The following is a 25,553-nucleotide window of genomic DNA, read 5'->3' as shown; positions in this document are numbered from 1 at the left end:
TGAAGGTCAGTTTATGAAATATTGTCTTCTGTCGCCTGATCATAAACTGATGGTGAAATCAGTATCTCTAGGTAAGTTTTTTCTTTGCCCGCCTGAAAATTTTCTTCAACAATTTTATGCAACGATATTACTAACGTGTCGGTCGAAAAAAATGAATGCATCACAAACACAAAGAAAAGGGAAAGATGAGTATGAATTCACACTTGATGAGCATGTACAAGATATTTTATTAATTTTTGTCCAGACCATACAGAAATCAATAAATAACAATTTTATTTTATCATCCTACCATTTTGATGAATTCAGAAGGGTTTGGTCTGAAATTATTAGCATCATTAATTACTAAAATTGTAAATCATACGAAAAATCCGAATAAAAAGGTACATATATTACATTGAACTCATGCCCAAATTTTATCAGCATACCTAAAATCGGCTTGTAAATGTATATTTCTTGCCAAAGCATAGATTTGAGCTAAAAATTTGGACAGAAAACTGCAATTTATGAATGACTAATGCAAGTAAATGAGTTAGTACAAAATTTCAGCGTGTGCTTGACCTTAACACGTACTTCTTTCGTGTAGATCAAAATCTTAGAAACCAAGAAACGACTAAACTTGATTTAAATTCATATTTTGAAGAATTTGTTTATAAATATATAAAATTATACTCAGAGGCAATTGGAACCAATCGCTTAGTATTGCGCATAATAATGTATGGCAGGTATATCAAATACAACTTATGTTCTTAGTAAATCAATTAATAAATAAGTACGCTAAACATTAAATGAAGATGGCTTGGCCGAAAAAAAGAGAAAAAAATGAGAAATGTGGCAAGAGTATTCAAAAGACTATGACTCAAAAGGATGCACCATTAAAATTAATAGAAATTAACTTAGATCACAAAAAGTTGGTAAAAACACCACAGGAAATGTGGATTGACGAACTTATCTCCTACCTAAGGACTAAAACAACAAACTTGAAGCTACACTGTACACTTATTTACAAAAAACCAAAGGGTTTTCACTGGTTTTCTTTATTTTCACATTGTCAGTCCATGACGACAGAATTCTCATTTATGAATATCAGAGTTAGATATTTACTGCCGTCTGAAAGGATCTTCTAGAGAGACCAGACCAAAGGCCAAAGGAATCTGGCTGAAATCAAATCAGCTCGTAAAAAGCGGTTGAGAAATATGATAGTGAAAAATCAGATTGCGAGGTTTATATTTAAAAATGCAGAGTAAAAACAACCAGTGTAAAGAAAGAGAGAGAGAGATGTTCAATGGAAATGAAGAATGTATTAATGTTATACGAGTATGTTGAATCGAAAGTAAATAAACGGTAAACTCTGACTTCCATGCGATGAAAAAAAAACTCCCGGTATTTTAGATATACCTCGTTCGATTGATTTAATTCTGGGACCAAATCAATGATGAGTTGTTAGCATTAAATGCCAGATATATTAAAATGTTATGTCTCTCTTCTAGATCCTTGCTCACAGAGAATTTCTGATTGTATGATGTCGTTTCAGATCTAGGGGTCGGTTCCTTACTTTGATCGTTCATTGTCAACCAAAACTGGAGATAATAATATTGATTGTTTGGGACGATCGTATAATTTTTCTCACTCAGACAAAGTTCATACTTTTAAGGTTACTTGTAAAACTCAGGAACAAACGCTCTACCGAAGGAAATAATCCTAGCGGCACTTATTTATCTACGTATGACAGTAGATGGACTTCAGAACTTGTAAAATTGACAGGAATATCAAAGAGTGTCGATATAGTATCCATTTTGAAGTGACTCAATTTGTTTGAAAAAAAGAGCAATTTTCAGTCCAACTTCTTTGAACTGACCCCTTTTCACTGAATGACTAGTTCAATACATTGATCAGCAGACCAGATTGTAAAAAACCATGCTGGAGATTTTTTAATTTTGTGGAGGAAATTTTGGAAACAACGGAAATTTCAAAAATTTAATTTTGTGGGAAAAATCTTCACAATTAGTGACGCTCCCAACTTTGAAATTGAATGCAGGGGCTTTTCCATTAAATATTTGAATAGATTTACACAGTAAGGAGAACAAATTTAATCATGCTTGAATCGATCATATTTAATATCTTGAAAATACCTTACTTAAGCAAAATGTTTGACCCCACGATAATTCCGTTTGAAAAATATCACAAAAAATGTACCAATAGTACGACATACCGTCGTAAATTAAAGTATCTATTGTAAAGAGCGTGTCAATAGTACATCGAGGAGTTAAAATTTCCGTTGTACCTTTCATCTCCCATGCAAAATTTTGAATTATCAAACTTCATTTTTTTCTGTTACACCATTCATAGTTTAAACTTTCCAAAAACGTGGCGTTCCGTTAAAAGCGGTGGTTTGTGGATATCGACTTGAAGATATAATTAGATCCATTTCAGTATAAAAAACTAATAAATACGGTTGAGCTGCGGGGGTTTTGGTTGATCATTTCAGCGCAAACTTAGCCTCGGCTTTCTTGGCAATCCTCGTCCTTGAGATGAGGTAGGCGCACACAAGTCCACTGAGGAACGCGGTAGTTAGGAACAGCCACTTGAGCAAAAACTCGATATCGGCAAATACTACTTGAGCGTCGTACATCGTCTTGAAGTTCACCTTCGGTAGGTTATCTCCGGTCTGAAATTACCAAAATAGAAATTAAAATCGGGTAAAATCATAGAGTACATGGAGTCGTAATGTAAATGAGAGAACTGGCGCCATGTTTTGCTCGACGAGCTCCGAGCCCGGTGTACGCCGAGCTTTCGTCATTTCTCCGACCAGGGCCGGATCAAGGGGGTGGCCACATGGGCCGCGGCAACATGGCGGCAAATTTTGCAATTTTTTTAAATGTAGCTATAAAGAAAAATCGAATTCAGAAAAAAAATTACGAACGAGAAAAGGTGATACAATCTCTCATTTCCTGAAAGTATATCTCTAATTTTGTCGTCCTGTGATACAATAGACAGCACCTTTAATTAGTCGAGTTAAGACTAAGAGAGAAACCGAACACGGAATTCGGCATGGAACGGCGCGGCGCAGAGAGCAATGATGACGAGAACGTGAGATGAAAAGGAGAAACCCTCGGCGCGGCGGTCGGCATGTAACACATATTAGCGCCTACAAGACTGCATGAATACTTCACGCATTGCGCCAAAGATAGTGCGGTCGCTGCGGTCAGCAGCGGGCAGCGTGAAACGCATAGCGCCTACAAGACTGCATGAATACTTCACGCATTGCGTCAAACACAGTGCGTGCAGCAGCGGTCGGCCCAAAACGCATAGCGCATGTAAGACTGTAGGAATACTTCACGCATTGCGCCAAACACACTGCGGTCAGCGTGGCGCGGCAAGGCGGCGGAAGTTAAAAATATAAAACCACATTTATGTTTGTTCTTTCATAATTTTTCGGTGCATTTCTTATAAATGGAGGGCCTTGTCTATATAGAGATAGGTTTACGGAACTTAAATTTCTTGCCAAGTTCCGTAAACTTTTTCTAGTAGTGTTGACAGGGCTTTCGCAAAAAATGTGACCAGCACGAGTAAACGCGTCTTATACGCCTCTCCCCCTCCGGCACGTTCACTTGGTGGTTTTTATTGATGTTTCAAAACGAATGAGAAGGGGGCGGCAAAATGCAGGCGACCCATGGGCGGCAAGTAAGTAAATACAGCTCTGTTTCCGACCGACACATGTTCGGTTCAAAATGGCGGTGTGGAGTACGTGGTAATTCCTATCATCTTCGTTTACATCGGATAGCCAGGTATCCGTCTATAAAAAACAATCGATCATGTGTCCAAAAAGTGACCCGGCATCACACAGGCGTCCCGGAGTTAGGGACCTGGAAAATACTTAAAAGTGGCGCCAAAAGCTATAGTTAAAAAGAGAAGGAGGTAAGTAATAGACTAACAAATGGCAACTCATGAGAGACCCTATAGTTAGTCCATCATTTTCTCCCTTAGTCTATAAGTACAACCCATTTCAACCAACAGGATTGCTCCACACTCCCTACGTCTTCTTTGTCTATCGCTTTGCCTATCAATTTCAACAATCAGCCCGCAGATGAGGACCATTTAAATGCTAGGAATCGTTGAGTATTATCATGTCCACCGAGTCACTTTCCCGTGATTTCAATTAAAATCGTTCGAAAAATTCTTGTACATTTTTCAGCAAATCTGTGCTTATCTTTTTAAAAATATTGATTGAAATTGAAGCATTAACTGTGGTTTGCAACGTTGCAATCCAGGTAAATAAGCCATCTATATTTGAGTTCGTTTACGGCAGGCGTGACATACAACTATTTGACCACGGGTGTAAGCATGTTGCAGCTCCGCCGGATTGAAGGCGCGTCAAACTGCGAAGATGTCTTCACCGCCGTGCCGACCCTCGCTGCGCTGGCGGGACGAACGCTAAAATTGCTGCGAAATTTAGACGACGCGTTATTATTTATGACTCCCCTCTAATTTTCCCCATTAAAAACCAAAATAACTATCCTGATAGCTACGATTTAGAATCAGGGACCGTGGTTTTTTTTTCGGTAAAAACAAAAAAAGGAAAATAGGACTAAAAATAATGTGACGACGAAAAGTTGTAGAATTGCATTTTTAGCTTTCGTTTTTAGCGTGTCAACCCAATTTGTTGCATCGTCTTTCTTTTGGCATTTGTTGATCAAAATAAAATAAAACAAGAGGTTGGACCCAACGTTTGGATGGTGGATAGCGTTCACTGCACGAACATGTTTAATTATTAATACTAGGAAATAATTGTATTAGTGTTTAAGGTATGGTAATATCTCTATATGTTGGCAGTGCAGAACGGAATGAATAACTGAGAGGCACACAACTATAACCTAGAGCTAATAATACTAGCTACGAGTATTTGGACATAGCATTCTATCGTGGAGTAATGTATAGGCTCATGTTAAATAGCAAAAGGTTACTTCGTACTCAAAAAGCCTCGAGCAAAAATTCTTAAAACGAGAACTGGAATGTAACTTAAAAACGTTACTAAGTTGAACAGTTTCTCAATAATAAAAATATAAAATATTTTCCCCCCGAAAAAAATGGTGGAAATCCATATAAAGCAAAAAGCAAAAAAGGGATGCTAACATTGTAGCACGTTACAATGTTACCACACAGATTCGAAAAAATCACCGGAAAAAGCGTTCACTTCGCGTGGCATGATAAACGCTCATTTATGCCAAATGCTTTTTTCTGCAACTAGAAAATTAGCTTTGCGACATTTCAAGTTCTTGACTGTATCAAGTTAATTAACACTTACATACTTGCTCAAACTGGAGTGTCAAATACTGAACGAAGAATCCACCTCTTTTAACTGTAATACATTGTCAAACAAATTGTACAATTTGACCTGAAGAATTACACGCGCGGAATCATTCAACAACTTCGAATAAATACTTGAATGAAGACATGGTGGCTACTTACTCTTTGGAAATAGTACATAGGTAACATCCTGTCATTTCCCCAGTTTGGCAGGACATTGGCAAACTGTCTAACTTTTCCCACTCGGAGATTAATCTGACCATTTTGCATGTACCGCACCGTGATGCCCAGATTCTGAAAGGAAAATTGATGATGAAAAAATAAATCATTTTGAGAATTTCAGAAACTTACTTTCAATCTGATTTCTCAATCAGAATTCAGTATTCCTGATTCATTTTAAAAACGACGTATGGACTATTGGTTTCTTACTGAATGTATGTGATTTGATATATGAGTTAGAAAGTGTTGCTCTTCAGTACGAATTGCAAGCCAATATTTCCAATTCTGAAAGAGACTTAAACGCGTGAATAGGAAAAGAAACTGTTTTATCAAAATAATTATGCTATCAGTGGCGTGGCGTGCTTTGCAAAATAATGATTTATCAACCATTTAAAACTATGGAAAATGACCGATAAAGAGGGTGTCTTAACAAAAACTTCAATAATCTATTGTTTACCACAGCGCCAAATGAGGAGGTATTGATAATCAGTCATTCACGCCGCGCCACAGAATGTTCCCATCATGTATATTTCACCTGGGTGAAATTTAAGACCCAAAGTAGGGAAGAAATTATGCTTCTTGATTGAAGAGCCCACTTTATTCATATTTTTTGTTTTGTTAAAAAAATCACACAGTGATGTTGCAAAAATATTTCATGGAAATGATTAAATTTACGAGGAAACACCGTAAAAGATATCACGCAGCTAGTTTCATCATTAAAATGAATTTTGCATTATTGCGAATCAAAATTTATCGTTATTTGAAGCGCTGCAAAACAAAACTTACAAAAAATTGGGACGTCAATGAATTACAACTCAATTAGAGCACAGATCAAAACCAGATGTCTTCGAGAGGAAAATTAAAATAAAAGGGGAAAACCCAGAAATGATTAGTCATTCACTACTGTCAATGCGAAACTGAGACATAACGATCGCTTTGAACCTACATAAATGCGTATATCTTGGTTTGCAAAGTTGCAGACTCCCTGCCATCCCTCATCATTTAAATGGGAAAAAACTTTTTTTTTCTCTCTGTGAAAAGTGCTCCATGAAAATTTCAAATGGGAGCGTTGAGCAATGAATCGAGTCAAGGTCAGCAGTCAAACATGAAATTTTCTCCTAAAACTGCAAATTTTTATGTTTATTATGTAAAAAAAAAAAAAAAAAAAAAAAAAAACTATAATGTACGCAATCCCTGCGCACGTAGTTCTTTTTAGCATAAATGTGCTCATATAACTATGTTATTCGAATGAAACCTTCGGATCGATTGTTGAATCCATGGGCGGATCCAGAAAATTGGCAACATTGTTTTTCCTCATTTAAACCTATGGGAATGTATCGATTCTTAGAGGGACCAGATGCTCCGACAAGAATCGATTATTTAACATAGGTTTAAAGGAGGAAATCCGATGTTGCCAAATTGCTAGATCCGCCTCTGGTTGAATCTATATCGAATGACCTATTCGATCGATAAATAGCATTGTCAAGATAGGGATTTATCGATCAAGTTCTTCGATAACGATTTAACGAATCGCCCCACACTGCTAGACGTGCTTCTTTTAAAGTATCTTACCGGTAAAACATCGAAGTAAGTATCAAAGTCGTGGGGGTCGGTAACGTTCATCTCATAACCTTCCAAGTGAGTTAGCAAAGATTTTGGGTACAGGTTCATGTTTGGCGACGTCAAGAGCAGAGGAATGCCTGAAAAAAGAATTAGATGCATTCAAAGTTTCATTGAGCGGGAGTTGGATGTAAAGCACCTTTAAAATTGGATGCGAAGATTTGTACGTGACGTCACAGCCTCGGCGCTTGATTTTGTAAGCACAGAAATCCATACTATTAGCTCCCAAGTCTCCTAATTTTTAATTGCTGGTAGCGCTTGGTCCTAGCGTACTACATGCTACACGTCACAACCGGAAGTGAACTTCATGTAAAATTTTGAAATGCGTGAATTTCCGTCTTCGAAATGTCGTGAACGATTTGAAATTAGTGAACTGTCACCCTAGAAATCACATGGATTTCCATTGAACATTAGAGTTTCTGAAAGTTTATCCTTAATTTTCGTAAACAAAAAATTGGACCACATTTTGCAATAAGGAACCACTATGTCTGGCTCATTTTAGAAACAACGTAAATGCCACTGATTTCCCTATGTAGGAAGGTGCTTTTATGGAAGAGTCATATAGTGGTTATAGTGGTGGATAGTGGTTCCTTATTGCAAAATGTAATCCAATTGCATCAATCATCTTTGGTTACAACTTGTCCTTTGAACCAGATTCAATTTTTGGGCCAAAAAATTAGGATAATTTTTCGGACGAAAACCTTTGGACGGATTCAACTGGCCATATCAGCTATGGGCAAATTTAATATCAGACGAAAAAAGTGGACGAAGCGACCTTTCCTATAACCTAAAACTGTTCATTCAGTTTTCTAATATCGGGCAAAATTTCTTACCTAAACACGGTTTGAGATCAAATGGGGCCAAGCCTTCTGTGGTGTTGTAACAATATCCCTTCTTGCGACAGTAGCAGGCGTTTTCAGGATTCCTTGCTGGGGCTGCAAGGGTCTTCTCTTCCATGACGTATCTCGGTACCATTAAACCTTCTTGAAGCTGAAGCAGAAATAAACAACAACATGCATTTCAAAACTATTTCTAATCTCATTTCACGACAATGATAAAAGATACAAACATTTATAGTAGAGTAATACCGTACGTTAAAATGATTGAAAAATGAAGAAGAATTTTGGCACCAAAAATGTTTGTAGTACCAAGATTCCTCTTCCTTTTCTGATAAAAGGTATACATCTTAATGTGAAGGTAATGTCTCATGAGATTTTCCAGGTAAACGTTAAACGTTATACAGTCGTTAATTTAAATCAAATTAATTTTCAATGATCGATAGGGTCAAGCAAAGTATGCTTGAAGGTGAAAAGAGATGAAGTCACTGCCCTTGGCACGAAGGGATTAATCCTGCATCAAAATTTGACGCAAAAAACACACAAACGTCTTGAAACAATTGACACTTTTGTAGCAAATCAAAGTTTGTAGACAGGAAATAAAGAATCTGCAGAAAATGCTGTCAAGGTTTGCCGGCAGTGTTACCACCTATCATAACAATTCAGTTTAAAAGTAGTTCTCATGAAAGGACACATACGAACTAATGGACGCATCATTAAAATGTATCAATTAATGAAGCCCGTAAAATTTCAGATTGAATGATCTCTCTTCACCTTTTTGTTTCGTCCATCTTGAAGTCTCGTACTTTCACAATTTCAAAAAATGTGTATTTTACGTCGATAGCAGATTTTTTTTTTTGGTGTGGAAAATATGGAAAACTTCATTCAAACATTCCTGACTAGATATGTAATTAACTTAAAGTGATGTTTTGCATGCTTCTTAAGTTGGAAATTCGTAGCCAAAGTTATCGCGAAATTTCAAAAACCACACCCTGACCTTTATATTAAAAGAACAGCCTTGTCATCAGCTGCGCTTTTAGGCGTGAGCACACACGTGGGCTCAAAGTGTTGCTAATTTGCATACTCAATGAGATGAAGATATTTTTAGTTTATTTATTGATCAGGCTAAATTAGTTCTGCACCTCTCAATGCTAATTTAAATAATAACAATCGAACTGCAGAGGCTCGTGGATTTCAGTTTGCATTCTCCGAGGAACAATGCGTGATCCCGATCTCAAGAGTTTTCGTACATTCTCGTATCTGCTCATTATTGTTTTGCATAGTATCGGTACATTCTTTAATCTTTCGGTGCGCACAGTCTCATACTTAGATGAAACAAATCGACAAAATTTCAGGAGTCTTAAGTATCATAGTCACATTTTTGTTAGAGAATCTGATTTTTTTAAAATTTAATTTCGTCATCTTGGACTGAAGGTTCATTCGTCCGGAGAGGACAAAATTGAGATAAAGTGTCATATTGAACTGCATTTTGCGATTGAATAAGTTTTTGTTAGACGAGCGTAAATAATTCCAAAAACTCATGAGCCCTGGCTTTTGTTGATCATGTGGGACGCTAGGGCTCATCAGTTTTTGGACTTATGCACGTCTGATAGAAACCGATTCGATTGGGAACTAAAATTTCTCGCTCACTTTAGAAAAAAACGTATTATCCATTAGTTTCCATATGTAGGTATATAGTAAATATATCGATAAGTTTGACAATAACAGAATTAAAATTTCAGTCCACACAATTTCCACTGACCGCTACTTGAATTGCCAGGAATTCGACACTAATATAATCGAGAAACTAAAGCCCGGAATGTTTAATCTCTGGCAACCACTTGGAAACTTTTCCATTGCCCATTACCTAGTGTCTATTCTCTTTGAAATCTGTATTCTCATTTGAGTTCTTCACACAGTGGAGCGAGACATTCGGAGGGATCGGACATGCTTTAAAAGCAGAATTTAAAAGCTCATATTTTTGTCAATGAATATCTTAGAAAATCAAGTGGTTTGATTGGTTTCCACGCAAATATTCCCCAAAAGACACCCTTTTTTACTGGCAGTAAATACACACACAAACTTGTAGTTCTAATCAAAAAGTTCGTGTCGGACCCGCAACATTAAATCACTCAAAGGTGCAAATTCGGGCGGGAGGGGGGGGGGCGTGAGGCTCCCTCGTTCGCCCCAAAAAAAAGGCAGAAGAAAAAAGAGAACAGAGGAAGAAGAAGATAACGGGGGAAAGAAGGAGGGAGAACGCTTAGATTCAATAATTATTCATGACGAATTTGACTCAAACTGCTCGAGATGCTTTAAAATTTTGAAATTTTTCTGAAGGAGCCACCCCTCCCCTCCTGTTCGAAGCGTCTGGATCCGCCTATGAAATCACTCCACTGTGCGCCATCTAACGCCTGCACCGTCTATCTATGACTAACCGTCGGACAGAAAGAGAGAACCACACAAAAGAAAACATAAAAAATAAGTCGGCCTTGAAAATGATCCGCAAATAAATGAATAAAAACTCACAAAGACCGTCATGAATTTATTCATCGGGTTATTGGCGTCGTTTTTTTCCATTTTCCGCATTTCTAATTGGGGGATTTGTTACTGTAATTTGCGCTCTGGATTCTGTTGCCACTTCGTTCGAAGTGTTAGATACCTTGTGCGGTTTCTCGAAAAAGCTTTGCGCCTTGTCAATCTTGTTAACTGCGGTATTCTCCGTTTTTGTTTGCTGATTTTTTTAAGATCTCAACTACTGATATGCATTTTTATCCTCCAACCTGCCATACTAAATGGACCGCGCTGAGCAGAAAGGTTACTACGTGCAGGGTCCCTCACACGGTATAATATGGTCAATATAGGTAGAACACCGCACTGTGGGCTGATTATTGGAATTGTTAGACAGAGCCATAGACATAAAAAGACTGAGGGTAAAGGGGAGATCCTATTGGTGGAGGCAGGTGCTAACTAATTGCCATCGACAAGAGACCTCACGGTTTGGCCCCGTTAAGCAGCAAGGCACCAAGGCACATCAGCTACAGCTTTAAGTGGGTAATGGACCACTAGCCAATGTGCGAATTTAAGCATTCTGATACATGTGACTTAACCAGAATTTCACGTAGAACACAATTCGCGCAACGAAAATGACTGAAATCAACTCCTAACGAAGGTATTAACGTTTTTATTTCACATTGGTTACAAGGAATTTCAACTGACCGCTGACAAGAAACTCAAAGCTCTACGTGAGTCAAATCACGCACTACAGCGGTTTCAGTAAGCTTCTCAATCGATTAATGTTCATTTCCCACCATGTATTGTTCAAACTACAAGAAATTTGCTATAGATGAGCCAAAGCGTCAAGATTGAGGTTACCAGATTTTTATATCGCAGAGACTGTCAAATAGTAACATTCAGCGCGCGATGTGAATCACGTAGAGAATTGAGTTTTCATGAGTGGGTGATTTGCATTCACGTATCAAGAATCATTAAATTTCTTCGTAAGGAGCTAATTTCGGCAATTTTCGTTGTGCGCGTCGTGTTCCATGTGAAATTTTAGTCAGGAAACATGTATCAGAATGCTGTAATTCGTACCATGTCTAGTGGTTCATTGAATTTTTTATGTGAAAACGTTTGTGCGGATTTTTGTAAAAATGTCAGTGCATTTTCTACATATTACGAAGCAAATTCCCTTGAAATTTAAAAAAAGTAATGTTTGTTTTCGGCAAAGACTGCAAAGTTGTTGAAAATTTTGCGCTTCAGCTCTAGCGGCGAAAGCCACAAAGCGAGCTCTAGCCGGAAGGGACGGGAGGAGCGTACATACGTTTCACTTACCCTTATGAGCCTTTATGAGCCGTTTATGAGCCTTTTTCAGCAATTTTTGCAAAAAAAAAATCATTTAAGGAACGGTGACAATACATCGACTTAAAAATTTCTAGTGACACGATCCATTTTCTAGAAGAGGGTTATAATTCAATCAAAACGCAAACTGACCTCGACTTCTTTGAGCTTGGTGAGTTTGATAGAACGACACAAGAGAACGAAGTAGAAGTAGATGGGGTTGCCGGCTCTGACGTCATTCGGTGGGAAGTAGATACCGTCACTGCCCTTGAGGGTGTTGCAGTCCTTGGATTCCCAGAGTCGCAACCTGGGTTGCCCGTTGATCTGAGTCAACTTTCCGATCCGTTGCGTGTTGCGGTGACCCGTTTCAGCGGTCATTCTCACTTTCAGGAAACCTGCCATCTGAAAAAAAAAGAATCGATGTAAGCGAAACGTTCCAACGCTGTTTCACGTGGTTCCTTCCAAATAATTCTGATGATCTGTACGGGGAAAAACGGTCTCTTGGATCTAAAGTCCAGACTCTGAAAAAAAAATTCAACAAGAAAAATACTCTTGATTCAATCGGATTTTTGCTTGAATCGAGAGCTAAGGCTCTGTATATCGACGGCGTAAGTCGGCAATCACATAACTCGGAATACGCGATTTTTCAGGAGAAGGAAAAAACTCTCTACATTCCTCATCTTTGAGGGTAGAGGGGAAATAATTCTTAGAGACAGCAAGGATAAGATGCTTTATAAGACTCAATCATCATTTTGAATAATATTCTCGTCTGTCAGGAGAAATGACCGAAAAATCGAGTCATGTGTTTGTGGAACTGCGATCTCAAAATTTGAAGCAAATGACAAGTAGCTGAAATTATGGAGCTAATGTGTGCGGTATATCGCACGTCGCTTTGACACGAAAAATGGCCTCCATCGAATCACCTTAATATTGATTTTTGTAAGTTCCAAAAGTACCTTGCAATTTTGAAGGCCTGCAACCTGCACACTAAGACACATGTTGCCTGACTTTTTCACAACTCATGAAATAAATAACCTACCCAGGGGACGACTCCTGATTGGTTGAAGGGCAGCGTGATTCCAAGCGGGGCCGCAGCGGTGGTGACGGCGTTATGTATGTCGTCGTCCCAACCCATGACGTAGTCGCTGATGTTCATCGTCAGGAACGGAGTCAGGTTTGAGCTGTTCTTCGGGATGAACGAGAGCAACAAATTCTGGAAAGTCGGCATGAAGTCCGTGCTCAGGGTGATCGTCGACTGTCAACAAAACCAATACGATCGATCAATTCCTCTTGTCACGAAAATGACATGAAATGAAACAGGTCAATTTTGGAACCTTGGAATGGAGTTACGTTCTTTTGTATGGGAAACGACGAATTTTAGGCAGGATTTGAGATGAGGTACGTGGTTTTTCAGAAATTTTGGGGGAATTTTTGGGGGAATTTGGGGTATTTTGGGGGGAATTTTTGGGTCTGAGAGGAGGGGTTTTTGAAAAAATGGACACTTTAGAAGAGTCATAGTTGTAATCAAAGAATAGAGCTGCACATTGTTTTCCGCCAACCCTGGAACACTCTCAGTGTATTAGAAATCTTTCCGACTCCCGCAAACTAAAAATTATTCAATAATACGGTCTGCGACAAGGTACCCAGATAATAATATTTTTTATAAATTAAACTCGATTTGATTGAATTAATTTTAATCGTATTTTATTTGAAGTAACTTAAATTTAATCGTATTCATTTTGAGCTAACTTATATCTAATCGAAAAAGCATAGAATTATATAAAATTAGTTAGTTAGTTAGTTTTAGTTAACAACGATCAGCATCTAGGCTATTTACGTCGGGGACTAGGCAATTTTAAATTTTTAAATTTAATTTCTTGAAGAGTTTTAAAATTTCTGTTACTACCATTGGACTATCTGAACACAAAGGGATAATATAATTAAAATTATAATATAAATATAAAATTTGGAAAAGTTAAAAATACTCAAGTGCACGTCAAATTCTTTAAAATCGGACGCGTTTCATTCGTGCAGGACGGACGAAACGCGTCCGATTTTAAGATCTTGACGTGCACGCAAGTGTTTGTCCCCTTTTGGAATTTTGACAAAGTTCGTGTGCGGGTTTGCCTGAAATTGAATTAAATTAAATATCATTAAATTAAAATTAAATTGAAGCTCACCAGGAAAGCGACGTTGGGCATAGTGACGGTATCACTCAAGTTAACTTTCGTCTCCTCCGGCCACAGTTTCAGCGTCCTGGAGTCATCATAGTCTACCAGGCCACCACTTTTAAACACAATGTTCTCTTTCAACGGCTGCTCCCTATTGAAATGACATTCAAAATTCTTTGTTTAATATTTTCGTCGCAGAGAGAATATCTAATGTAGAAACTTAGAGAGAAGACAATCGATACATTCAAGTTAGATGAACGCAGATGAAAAACAAGCGAGAAAGCTCTATTACGTTCGTAGTAGAGAACTGCCGTGCCAGGGAGGAACGCCGTATGAACCTTTAGGCGTTCCAAAATTTCCTTTGATAAATCATGAATTTTCGGAAACATTTTTAAATATTTTTCTTCCATTTTTTCAGAAAACTTTGCTCGCAATTCTACCTACAGTTCTCGAAAATTTCACGGAAAAATATTCATAACTTTTCTCAAAAATGAACATTTTATTGAAGGAAATTTGGCAACTCTCGGATGTCCATACGGCGTTTTTCCTTAGTTAGGCAGAGAAGCGCTCAGCTGTTTTCCGTGTAGGCCCCTTTTTAAGTTCCCTGAAAAAGATGAGTAATGTTGAGTGAGAGAACTCGCATCACCAACATTTCAACTTTCAATTTTGAAAAAACTACACTGCCGCTAAAAAAATAAATTATAGAAAAAAGATTATCGTCCTCTGTTCTTTGACATCAGATGCATTAAACGATGAAATCACGATTTTTTTTGTTGAAAAATGCTACTTGGGAGGTTTTTAAACTTGAATATTTTCAGAGTTTTTCTATTTGAAAGTTAAAAGCTCTTTAATTTTATTTTTTGTTAACTTGCTTGTTTGTCATGGTCCGATCCTTTTTTCCTCTTCAGTCTTTTGACAACAGAATTGCGATGTCAAAATTCAAAAAAAATGACGAGTAACTGAAAAAATGGAAGAAATTGATGCAATATATTGCGCCTCGTGTTGACACAAAAATGACAACCAGCGAAAGACCTCAATGGACAGATAATTTACCTGAAGCAGATGGGTCCAACCCTTTCGATTTTGAGCGTCGGGTGTTGTTTGGCCATGAACTCAGGGACGTTTGTGTAGTTGAAGAGGGTGATGCAGTTTTTGGTGGTGAGCGGGGTGGCGACCCAGTTGGGGTACATCTGATTACTCGTGTCAATCGTGACCCTGAGTCGGATCAAATACCAGTACAGACTCGTGAACCACACCACGCAGCATAGCGCCAGACTCAGGGTGAACACCGTCCCAGCAGTAATTTTCACACATTTATCTGCAAACACGCAAAAAAGAGACTCTTATGAGAAGATTGGTTGCATCAATAGCAAGGAATTTATCACCATATACAGCAAAAGTTTGTTAATTCGAATTGTCGACCCCTGGATTTATTGCGACATCCCTCTCCTACCAGGGCTGGATTAAAGGGGTGGCCACATGGGCCGCGGCAAATTTTGCAATTTTTTTAAATGTAGGCATATAGAAAAATCGGATTCAGAAAAAAAAATTACAAACGGGAAAAGATTACAAAATCTCTCATTTCCTGAGAGTATACGAGGTGTGGTCAAAAAGTTCCCGGACTGGTGCCGCCTTGGGCTGATAAATGGTCCAAACGAGCTTAACTTAGGCTTGTTTGAAAGTTTATAATCTCACGAGTACACTCCTTTTTAGTTTTTGAAAAAATATTTATTAGTTTTCGCAAAGCGTCAATTTTACGGAGACGTGTTGGCGCCGTGTGGCGATTTTGTCTGCGAACTGAACTCGAAAAATTGCATCTTGATGCGTTCCAAGACTTCCAAGTGACACATTTCAGGTAAACAATAGTGGTTTATCTTGTGCAAGTACACCAGAGGTAGGATAGACTCATATCAGCGTGATTGCTGGATGCACCTGTCTTATCAGCCACCTCAAAGTTGGAAGTGGATGTTGGTCATTTCTCGTTCGCAGACAAAATCGCCACACGGCGCCAACACGTCTCCGTAAAATTGACGCTTTGCGAAAACTAATAAATATTTTTTCAAAAACTAAAAAGGAGTGTACTTGTGAGAGCATAAGCTTTCAAACGAGCCTAAGTTTAGCTCGTTTGAACCATTTTTCAGCCCTTTTCAAAAAAAATTTTTTTGAATTAAAAAAATCGCCATGCGACGCAAACACGTCTCCGTAAAATTGACACTGTGCAAAAACCAATTGATATTTTTTCAAAAACTAAAAGCGAGTGTACTCGTGAGAGTACTGCTTTCAAACGAGCCTAAGTTTAGCTCGTTTGGACCATTTTTTAGCCCAGGGCGGCACCAGTCCGGGAACTTTTTGACCACACCTCGTATCTCTAATTCTGTCGTCTTTCGGTGATACAATAGACAACACCTTTTAATCAGTCGAGTTGAGACTAAGATAGACACCGAACATGGAATTTGGCACGGCGCAGAGAGCAATGATGACGAAAACTTGAGATGAAAAGGAGAAACTCTCGGTACGGCGTACACATGTAACACATAATAGCGCCTACAAGACTTCATGAATACTTCACGCATTGCGTCCAGGACAGTGCGGTCGCTGCGGGCAGCAGTGGGCGGCGTGAAACGCATAGCGCCTACAAGACTGCATGAATACTTCACGCATTGCGTCAAACACAGTGCGTGCAGCAGCGGTCATCGTGAAACGCATAGCGCCTACAAGACTGTAGGAATACTTCACGCATTGCGCCAAACACAGTGCGGTCAGCGCGGCGGTGGAAGTTAAAATTATTAAACCATATCTATGTTTGCTCTTTCATAATTTTTTCGTTCATTTCATATGAATGGAAGGCCTTGTCCACATAGAGATAGGTTTACGGAATTACTTAATTTTCGCGCCAAGTTCCGTAAACTTTTGCTAGTAGTGTTGACAGGGCTTTCGCAAAAAATGTGTCCAACATGAGTAGATACACCACTCCTCCTCCGGCATGTTCACTTGATGGTTTTTATTGATGTTTCTAAACGAATGAGAAGATGGCGGCAAAATACAGGCGGCCCATGGGCGGCAAGTAAGTAAATCCGGCCCTGTCTCCTACCAACCCCTACTTACTTGCCCTTTCTACCTAGGCGATTTTTCTAATTGAAAAAGGTGTAAGTATATTTTTGTAGACCACGTCATTTAGTCACATATTTTTAATTATATTGTTGAATAATCAAGAAATCAAGAATATTCACATGGTCATCTCAGTTTGTAGCTTCCGATCAAACATAACATCCATCAAATTTCTGTCACCTTTAAATTCTCCCTCATCTAGTAAAAACACAATCCGAAATGAAAAATTTGCAACCTTGAAACTTAGTTACGTCCCTCCATCCGGAATGGAGATGTCGCATGTGTGAGGAATTTGCAATTTGACCATTGATTTTTATGTAAAGTTCGCAAAAAACTCGATGGTGCCACTAGTTTTCTCTGAAATTAGCTCCCAAGCTCAAAAAAAGCTCTCAGGTTGAGGCCAAAATTGAAGGGATATCCCACGCTATCCTGAGAGTCAACGTCTACATCGAAACAAACTCTCCATGCAAAGATAGGGAGCAAATGCATTAGCAGTGATGCCGTGTTTTCAGTTTTAGAGTCCCCAAAGAAAGTGGCAGCCCTGTCAATGTATTTGCTCCCTATCTTTGCATGGAAAGTTTGTTTTGATGTAGAGGTGGACTCTCAGGATAGCGTGGGATATCCCCTTCATTTTGGTCTTAACTTGAGAGCTTTTTTTGAGCTTGGGAGTTGATTTCAGAGAAAACCAGTGGCACTATCGTGTTTCTCGCAAACTTTTACATAAGAATCAACAGGCAAATCGCAAATTCCTCACACATGCAACATCTCCATTCTGAAACAGCGATGCGTCTAAACATTAGGAGACCGACGATTTGTCTCTTCGGCCACCGAATCTTCCATCCTTCCCGCGTTTCTACAGTTTGTTATGACTTCGCCATCCGCCTCGCGGACGGGGAGCTTTGAGCCGTAGGGGGGCGCTAGGAGGCACCTCGCCGAAAGGGATTAATGGGGACGCGGTATGAGGATGTCCACGACAGAGCTTTATCCCCGCACTCAGATCCGTGTCGGTCGCGCTTTACGATGTATCGATTCATCCGTCATTTGAAGCTACGGAAAAGGATCGATTATCAGGGTTTACCTTGATGATCGATTCTTTAGCATAGCTTCAAATGGGGTAATTTCGATAGGTGATGATTCGGGGCCAGGTGAGATCCGGTCGATTCCGGGGAGGAACCGAAAGGGACGGATTCCCGGCTCGGACTCGGATAGTGGAGCGTGGACTCGGGATAAAAATAATTATTAAAAATAATTTAATCGGGAGGATTAAATTGGTTCGGGTTCGCTTTGATTCCTTCCAATCGGGGAATTACTCTAAATATGCGGATTAAGCCTTTCATCCCGCTCCTGCGTGCTGCGTTGCCACGTGTGACGGTATTTTTGAAATTTCCGCAGCGTAGTTTTTGAAAACGATTGGTCGAAGTAGGGTACCTTTATTGGGAGAGCACAGGCCTGTCGGTAATTTTAAGATTCGAATTATTATCCAGAGTGATTTATCATAACAAATTATTACAGATATTTTCAAGTTGAAATAACCAATGAAACAATTTACAGAAATTTACAAAAAAAACTCACTTGAGACGATTTTTAATTACGTAATTAACATTTTTTAATGACGTGATTAAAAATCGTTGCAAGTGACATCTTCAAAAATAAATTAATCATCTTATTGATTATTTACACAATTTTTACGACCCGCCGTTTGTTAAGCATCTATTTGACTTAGCTTTTGCATAAATTTACTCATTTTTGCCGGAAAATGCTCATTTATGAAAATTTTCGGTTATCTCGGTTTGATCTTGGAATCTAAAGATTGGCAAAGGCATTTTTTTGTGGTAGAAAGTTAGCTGCCCTTGTAGGCCCTAAGAGCTCAATATTTTTGAAATGTCCGTACTCTTACTGTATAGGCACTCGAGGTCAAAATGTTGATGAAAAACATCCTCTACACATATATGTCCAAAAAACAAACAGAAAAAATGGGCGAAAGGGTTCATTTTGAGAATTTGTAAACAAAAATTGGATGAACGGAGTTTCATTTCTTTATTTTTATTTATTGTTTTTTTAAAAAAAAAAAAAAAAAAAAAAAAAAAAAAAAAAAAAAAAAAAAGCTTGTCTCATTTCACTGTTTTGTCGTTTCTTTCGGGAAGTTCCTGATGAAATATTTTTTTCCGAGGGCATACTAAATTTGACCATAATTTTTATGACCAAGACCATTCATTTCAGTAACGATCAGAACGTTGAATTCGGTAAGGAATAACTATAAATATTTCTTAGGAGGATAACTAGGTGAAAAAATCATCAACATTATCTCTCTGAACTGGATTTCAAAGAAAGAGCAGGGTACTTTTCGAGACTAAAAAATCAGTTATTTCACTGTAGGGGAGAGCACCAAATCAAGACAAAACTCCATCCAACTCAGAAATACGCTTTGAATCAATAGTTAAATTTACAATTAGTAGTTTTCGACTATAGTAGCAAGGTAAAATATTAACCTCGAAGGGAAATTTTTCGATAGAGCTATAACGAATTTAAACGACATAATATGGCAAACTTGAAAGGTAGGTGAGGAACATCCGGCCACATTTCCCACTCCTTGCGCCCTGAGCTGGATCAGAAAGAAAAAAGGGGGAAAAATCTCTCCCGAGGCATAAAAAGTCGGTTGAATACGACAGAAGACCCGTAGAATCAATTTCGCGCCCTTGCCAAACTGTTTAGCGGGCTGATTATTGAAATTGATAGACAAATAATACAACGGGTGCAGGGAGCGATCCCATTGGTTAAAACAGGAGGTTGTTATAGACCAAAGGAAAAATATGAACTAACTATAGGGTCTCTCGTGACTTGCCGTTAGTAGGTCCATTACCTGCCTCCTTTGTTCATTGCAAACACCCGTTTGCACCAATAGGATCCCTCCATTTTCTTTTGATCTCATTTGTCTATTGTTTTGTCTATCAATTTCAATAATCAGCCCGCAGGCCTGTAATTCGGCGATAATACGTATATAGCCATCCGCGAGGAAAGGCACCATAATCAGAACTGAATTCACATGACACTCATTTTGCCTATTCCACTTTTTCCGGGCGTTTTGTTTTCCTGATGCAGCTGTAATTCTACGCAGCCAATCCGGTGTGGGTTAGATTGGAGAGTCCACGACTGATGAGGTTACTCTTGTTAGACTGAATTTAATGAACTCTATTACGAGAAACAGGTCAATGTTATAATAAACGCATATTTAATTTGTGCATATGTGAGAAATAGATGTTACTTAGGAGTTTTTAACGATTTGAAACTTGGAAATTATGTTGATTCTCAAAGCTGAGGGTTACTTTAAAAATGGCGGTCTACATTATCTTCATATTTGTAAAAGGCTCGAATCAGAATGAATTCTAAAGGAGGGTTTATTGCTTTAAGTGTTGACCAGAGTTTAAAACTGTAAAAAAGGCAATATTGCTATAGGTCTGAGTTTTACAATCCGTCATGTTTATTTTTTACGAATCAATTATTGCTGCGCAATTATGAACAAAGCGTTTTCGGCAGAATTTTGGAATCTGAGAGTCTCTGCAAGGGTATGCATTTGGCTGGGCGTTCTTCAGATTCTCTCACCGGGCGAGTGAGTTTGCCATTTTCCGACAGTTCGACGAACATTTAATAGCCCGGTGCATTAACTCCGCTAACTTTTAATTAACTCCCCTTTTTTCAGCGGAAGAGTTCGATTAGCCGCTCTCAAAGTGTTTCCACAGTTTAGCTAATCATATTTAGCAATAGTGTATGGTCCTTTCATCCATGATTTCAGAGCACTTAAATCGCACATTGTTGTCACTCCATTGGGGGAAAATCAATAGTTTTGAATAATTGTGAATGTTCACGGGAAAAGAGACCTCAGTGCACAAACAATTTAAAATAAGTTACTGACATCAGAGCTGAGAGGTATTTAATATTATAGTCGGTCATGTTCAGGGTACACGAAATTGCCAGATCATGATGCAACTGCATCATACTGTCATTCATCAACTTCATCAAGGTTGCAAAATTTCCACGGGCAATTTTTCTTACTCGGAAACTGTTAGGTGCTTCTAATAAAAAAATTCACCATTTCAGTGAATGTTTAGACAAACGTCGCAGTCATAATTTCTTGTTAATAATTAATTGATTGATTCGATAAAGGAAACTTTGAATGAACTTACGTATTCTCTTGTCGTGGAATGATGGATAGTACTCTTTGATTTTTCTTAGAAAATATGACTGCAAAGTTTGTCCAAACTCTCACTGGTTTTTGCATATTCTCAGAGAAAAAATGATGGACTTTTTTATAGAAATTCCCAACGTTTTCCGGGTAAAAAAAAATTGCAACGTTGATAGAAGTTGATGAGTGGATTTTTCTTAGGAAATATATAATGTTATAGAATAAATCTCCAGCGTCGCAAATCGAGGTACGTGTTTTTGTGTTATACTTTCACAATCGGTGTGCACACTGGAAAAAAAAAAAAACACATAAGATCTAGAGTCCAGACTCTTGAAAACATTGACAAGAAAAAATACTCTTGATTCAATCAGATTTTTGCATAGATCAAAAGGAAATCCGCTCAAATTAAGAGGCTTGGTTCTTGATTTAAGCAAAAATCCGATTAAATCAAGAGTATTTTTTTCTTGTTGATGTTTTTAAGAGTCTGGACTCTAGATCCAATGTATTTTTTTCCCAGTGCAAAACCGCAAACGCCAGTCAACTTAGCATGTTTTAATTTGGCCTGATTTTTCAGCAAAACGCAGCGAAAATTCCGCCTGACGACAACCAATTGTATCGGCCGGCGTGCGTGATATAAACGCGAGTCTCGGAATTCTCATCCGAACGCGGAAGTAGCCGCGAGGGCTAAGTTCAAGCGATTGCAAAGGCCGTTCATCTCGATAAAATAAAAACACCGAGTACGAACTAATTACAAGTGTAATATAACGATCGGCACAAAAATAGGTATCAAAACTCCGAGAATAGTATACGCTGTGCTAAATAAGAACACCATATGAGCCTTCGGTTGTTGCCAAACTTCCTTCATTATTATACAAATTGTCTAGGGAACTTGGACCGCATTTAAGAGAAGGGAAACAATCCACATCAAATATTGCCAAATTTAACGAGGAAATTTAATTTTTTACTAGAGGACGTTTGTGCGGATTTCATTGAAAATTTTGAGGAATTTCCTTCGTGCTATGCAGAAAACTCACTGAAATTTGCACAAAAATCTGCACAACCGTTTTCATTTAAAAAAGGAAATTACATAATTAAGTTTAGCAATAGCTGATGTTGCTTGATTCCTTTCTGCTTGACGCGGTCCAATTTTCAATTTTTTGCTTTCAGCTCTATACTTATAGTCTTTCTAACAGCTCATTTTTGTCAGGTAATCCATAATGGTTAAAACTTTTATCAAGGGGGTTGTAAGTAAATCTTTCACAAATTAGTAAAAAGAACAATTTTTGTAAACCTCGACAAAGTTCCTATCCTTTTTACATATATGATACTATGTTCAAGATCTCCTTAAAGCCGCCTTAATCACAATGTAGACCACATGGGGCTTCCTGAGGAAAAGAGCTGTTTAAGGAACGGCTATGATTACTTCCCTTCGTCTCAAGTACCTGAATATTGCCAAGAAAAATATTCATACAAAAACCAATAAAATGCTAAAAGTGTATCTGGCAATCTTTCAATGCTGGTTTGACTTCCCACGCAGTTTTTAAATCCTAGGAATCCAAAAAAGTTGCAGGGTCATCAAGCCAGCATCTAGGGATCTTCAAACACATTCTTAACAGTCTAAGCTTCTATCAAGCATTTCGTCACCTTTCAGCCTAAGTATCACAAGCGCCATGCGATGCTTAAAAATTTCCGTCGTCATTTTATTTTTTCTACAGAGAAATTGTTAAAAAAATTTCACTAAATTTTCAATGGGCTGCCGATAAAATTCAGTGAACTTTTTAAACAAATTCAACCAGCAGTTTCTCTATAAAAATGAAATGACGGCGGAAACTGAGAAACGTCGCATGGCGTTTGTGATACTTCGGCCGGAAGGTGACGATTCCATTGTTCACTATGCATGACGTCCCTTACAAATAAATATTTGGATTGCATTTTGCAAAAAGGAACCACTAGCATTGCAATGATGCTAAGATTGTGCAACTTCATCTTTTGCAATAAAATTGCGGATATCGTGAAAAACTATGAAATTTAGATGGTAATTTTTGTCTTAAATTTACAGTTTTTAGCGAGTAAAATAGAAACTATTAATGGATAATTGGGTTTTTCCTCCAAGACAAAAGAAGTTGCACAATCTTAGCAACATTGTAATGCTAGTGGTTCCTTTTTGCAAAATGCAATCCATTTTATCGGAAGAATTCGGCAACATTCGTGTGTTCTTACGATGTTTTTTACTGAGCGCGGCAGAGTGAGGTTCTGCCTTTGATAAGTGAGGCGATCTGCCTTTATCTCTTGGCTTTCCCGAGAGGGACCTGTTGACTCCCACCTGGCGCTACCGTTGCTTATCGAACTGGGTCTGTTTTCTTTTTCGACGGCCTCGTCGTTATTAATCGAGAGATAAAGTTTATTCACCCATGCATATCAACTGCGCTGTCTGCGGAGAAGTTATGATCGCGAAGTACTTACGCGCGGAGGAAAGAGCAGCTGGAACTTTGGTTTAAGGTCGGCCTATTCCACTACGCTGGGTACACAGTTCGTCGTTTTCCGGGCGAAGGACGTTTGGCACTTTCAAATAAACTTTTCTCCCGTTTGCAGTCATCAAAAAAAATTAGGAAAACAACTGTAAGCTTCGGTCATTTACTACTTTCGAATGACATAATAAAAAAAATGACTTATCTGATTCATTAAAGTATTTTAACCAAGATACTCCAAAATATTGATATTTTTCAACAGTAAAAAATGTAAACTTTGCAATGCTCTTTTGCCAAAAGAAGCTTTGAACTTAATTTAAATCTTTCACTGCAGTATTTTTTTGAGTCTAAGGTTTTATTTAGGCCACATGCCCCCCCCCCCCCAAGTTTTCCAAAAGAAGGGCATAAAATAACTCTTTTTGACATGCTTTTTTGTTAGAATGTCTTCATGGAGAGAGTTAGGGAACTAGGTCCCATAAAGAGGGTCTTATGGGTCCCCTTAGGGGTCCCTTGAAAGAAGAGTCCCGTAATGTTTCATTAGGGAATTATTAACCCTTAGAAAGAGATATACTGGAAAATAGCTTGTTACGGACTCACCACATATAGATCCTATTTTCGTTACGTTCTTGACTCTCTATTTTATAGCTCGTTCTAAGGTTTACTTTTTTTTGATGAAACCTCGAAGGATAGGAGGAGATCCCTTTTTGCAAGGGTATAAGGATTTTTTTAATGTTTTAAACGTAATAATTAGCCCATTGCGACACTTTAAAGCGTCACCATGTAATGACCGTGACGAAAAAAATGCCCATATGCAAAACACTAAGCCCCTTGCACACGAATATTCGAATAACAGGTTCCTATCCGTTTTGCAGAGCAACCTTGTCGTTTTCGCGAACTACTCCTAATAAGGTCCTTTGTCACCTACGGGTCGATTGTCGAGTCTTTATCAAATGATCCTGATCGATAAATCCCTATCTAATCAATGCTTTATATCGATCATGGTAATTCTATATCAGTGGCGTGGTGTGCTTTGCGATATATCGATTGTTATGCCAATTAAACCTATGGAAAAGGATCGATAAACTGGGTTTTCGCAGCAAACACCTTAATAATCGATTCTTTACCATAGGTTTAAATGACATAACAATCGATACATCGCAATTCACGCCACGCCACTGTGCGATATCGATCCTACCGTCGAGCCGCTGGTCATCATCACGAATGCGCGGCGCCCCGTTCGCAAATCATCGCTCCTCTGGCGAAAGAACGTATCTTGATTTCCTTTCGAGCCCTGTCGTCCATTTAAGTCCATACTTACCGGGGCTCACGAGAAAAATGACATACACCTTTACATTAGAGGAACAAAGAGATCAGTGCCGTGACATTTTCGACCCCATGTTGCGTATCCTCCTCCCGTAATCTGCCGGGCTAAGGAAAAACGCTGTATGAGCCATCAGGCGTTGTCAAATTTCCTTTGACAGTTCATAAATTTGTGTGAATATTTCTTATCCAATTTTAAGGGTTGCTACAGTCAGGGAATAGTGGAAAAAGCAGAAAATGTCAGAGAACTTTAGAAAGTCAGGGCAAACCTGAAAACGCCAGGGAAAAATCCTTGAGTCACCTTTGATTTGCTTTTTAAGAAACGTTTGACGTTTCGAACTACAAAGGAATTTACATCAAAATGTGTCAGGGAAATGTCAGGGACCTTCAGCTTCTAAGTTCTGTGGCAGAACTGGATTTTTCAAAGGTTTTCGTTCGTAATTTGATTTAAAGGGGTCTTAAAATGTCAAGTAAAAATATTTGTAACTTT

General features: G+C 38.4%; 1 protein-coding gene across 2 annotated transcripts in view; it reads right to left on the bottom strand.

The window, feature by feature from the left end:
• Window positions 1–207: 207 nt before the first annotated feature.
• The window catches only part of LOC109030917 (platelet glycoprotein 4), a 99,854-nt gene continuing 74,508 nt past the window's right edge, over window positions 208–25,553 (bottom strand). For both annotated transcript variants that reach the window (XM_019042143.2, XM_019042142.2), the window contains exons 3-10: window positions 15,041–15,305; window positions 13,997–14,138; window positions 12,856–13,071; window positions 11,970–12,218; window positions 7,977–8,133; window positions 7,096–7,223; window positions 5,467–5,598; window positions 208–2,665 (exon numbers count right to left, since the gene is read on the bottom strand). In XM_019042143.2, coding sequence (XP_018897688.2) covers window positions 2,477–2,665; window positions 5,467–5,598; window positions 7,096–7,223; window positions 7,977–8,133; window positions 11,970–12,218; window positions 12,856–13,071; window positions 13,997–14,138; window positions 15,041–15,305 — 1,478 coding nt within the window. In that variant the 3' untranslated portion in view covers window positions 208–2,476. The remainder of the gene's footprint in view (window positions 2,666–5,466; window positions 5,599–7,095; window positions 7,224–7,976; window positions 8,134–11,969; window positions 12,219–12,855; window positions 13,072–13,996; window positions 14,139–15,040; window positions 15,306–25,553) is intronic.

Source organism: Bemisia tabaci, chromosome 10, assembly GCF_918797505.1.
Source record: "Bemisia tabaci chromosome 10, PGI_BMITA_v3".
Taxonomy (NCBI): domain Eukaryota; kingdom Metazoa; phylum Arthropoda; class Insecta; order Hemiptera; family Aleyrodidae; genus Bemisia; species Bemisia tabaci.
Note: the sequence above shows the minus strand (reverse complement) of the source record. Positions and strands in the feature narration are given on the sequence as shown.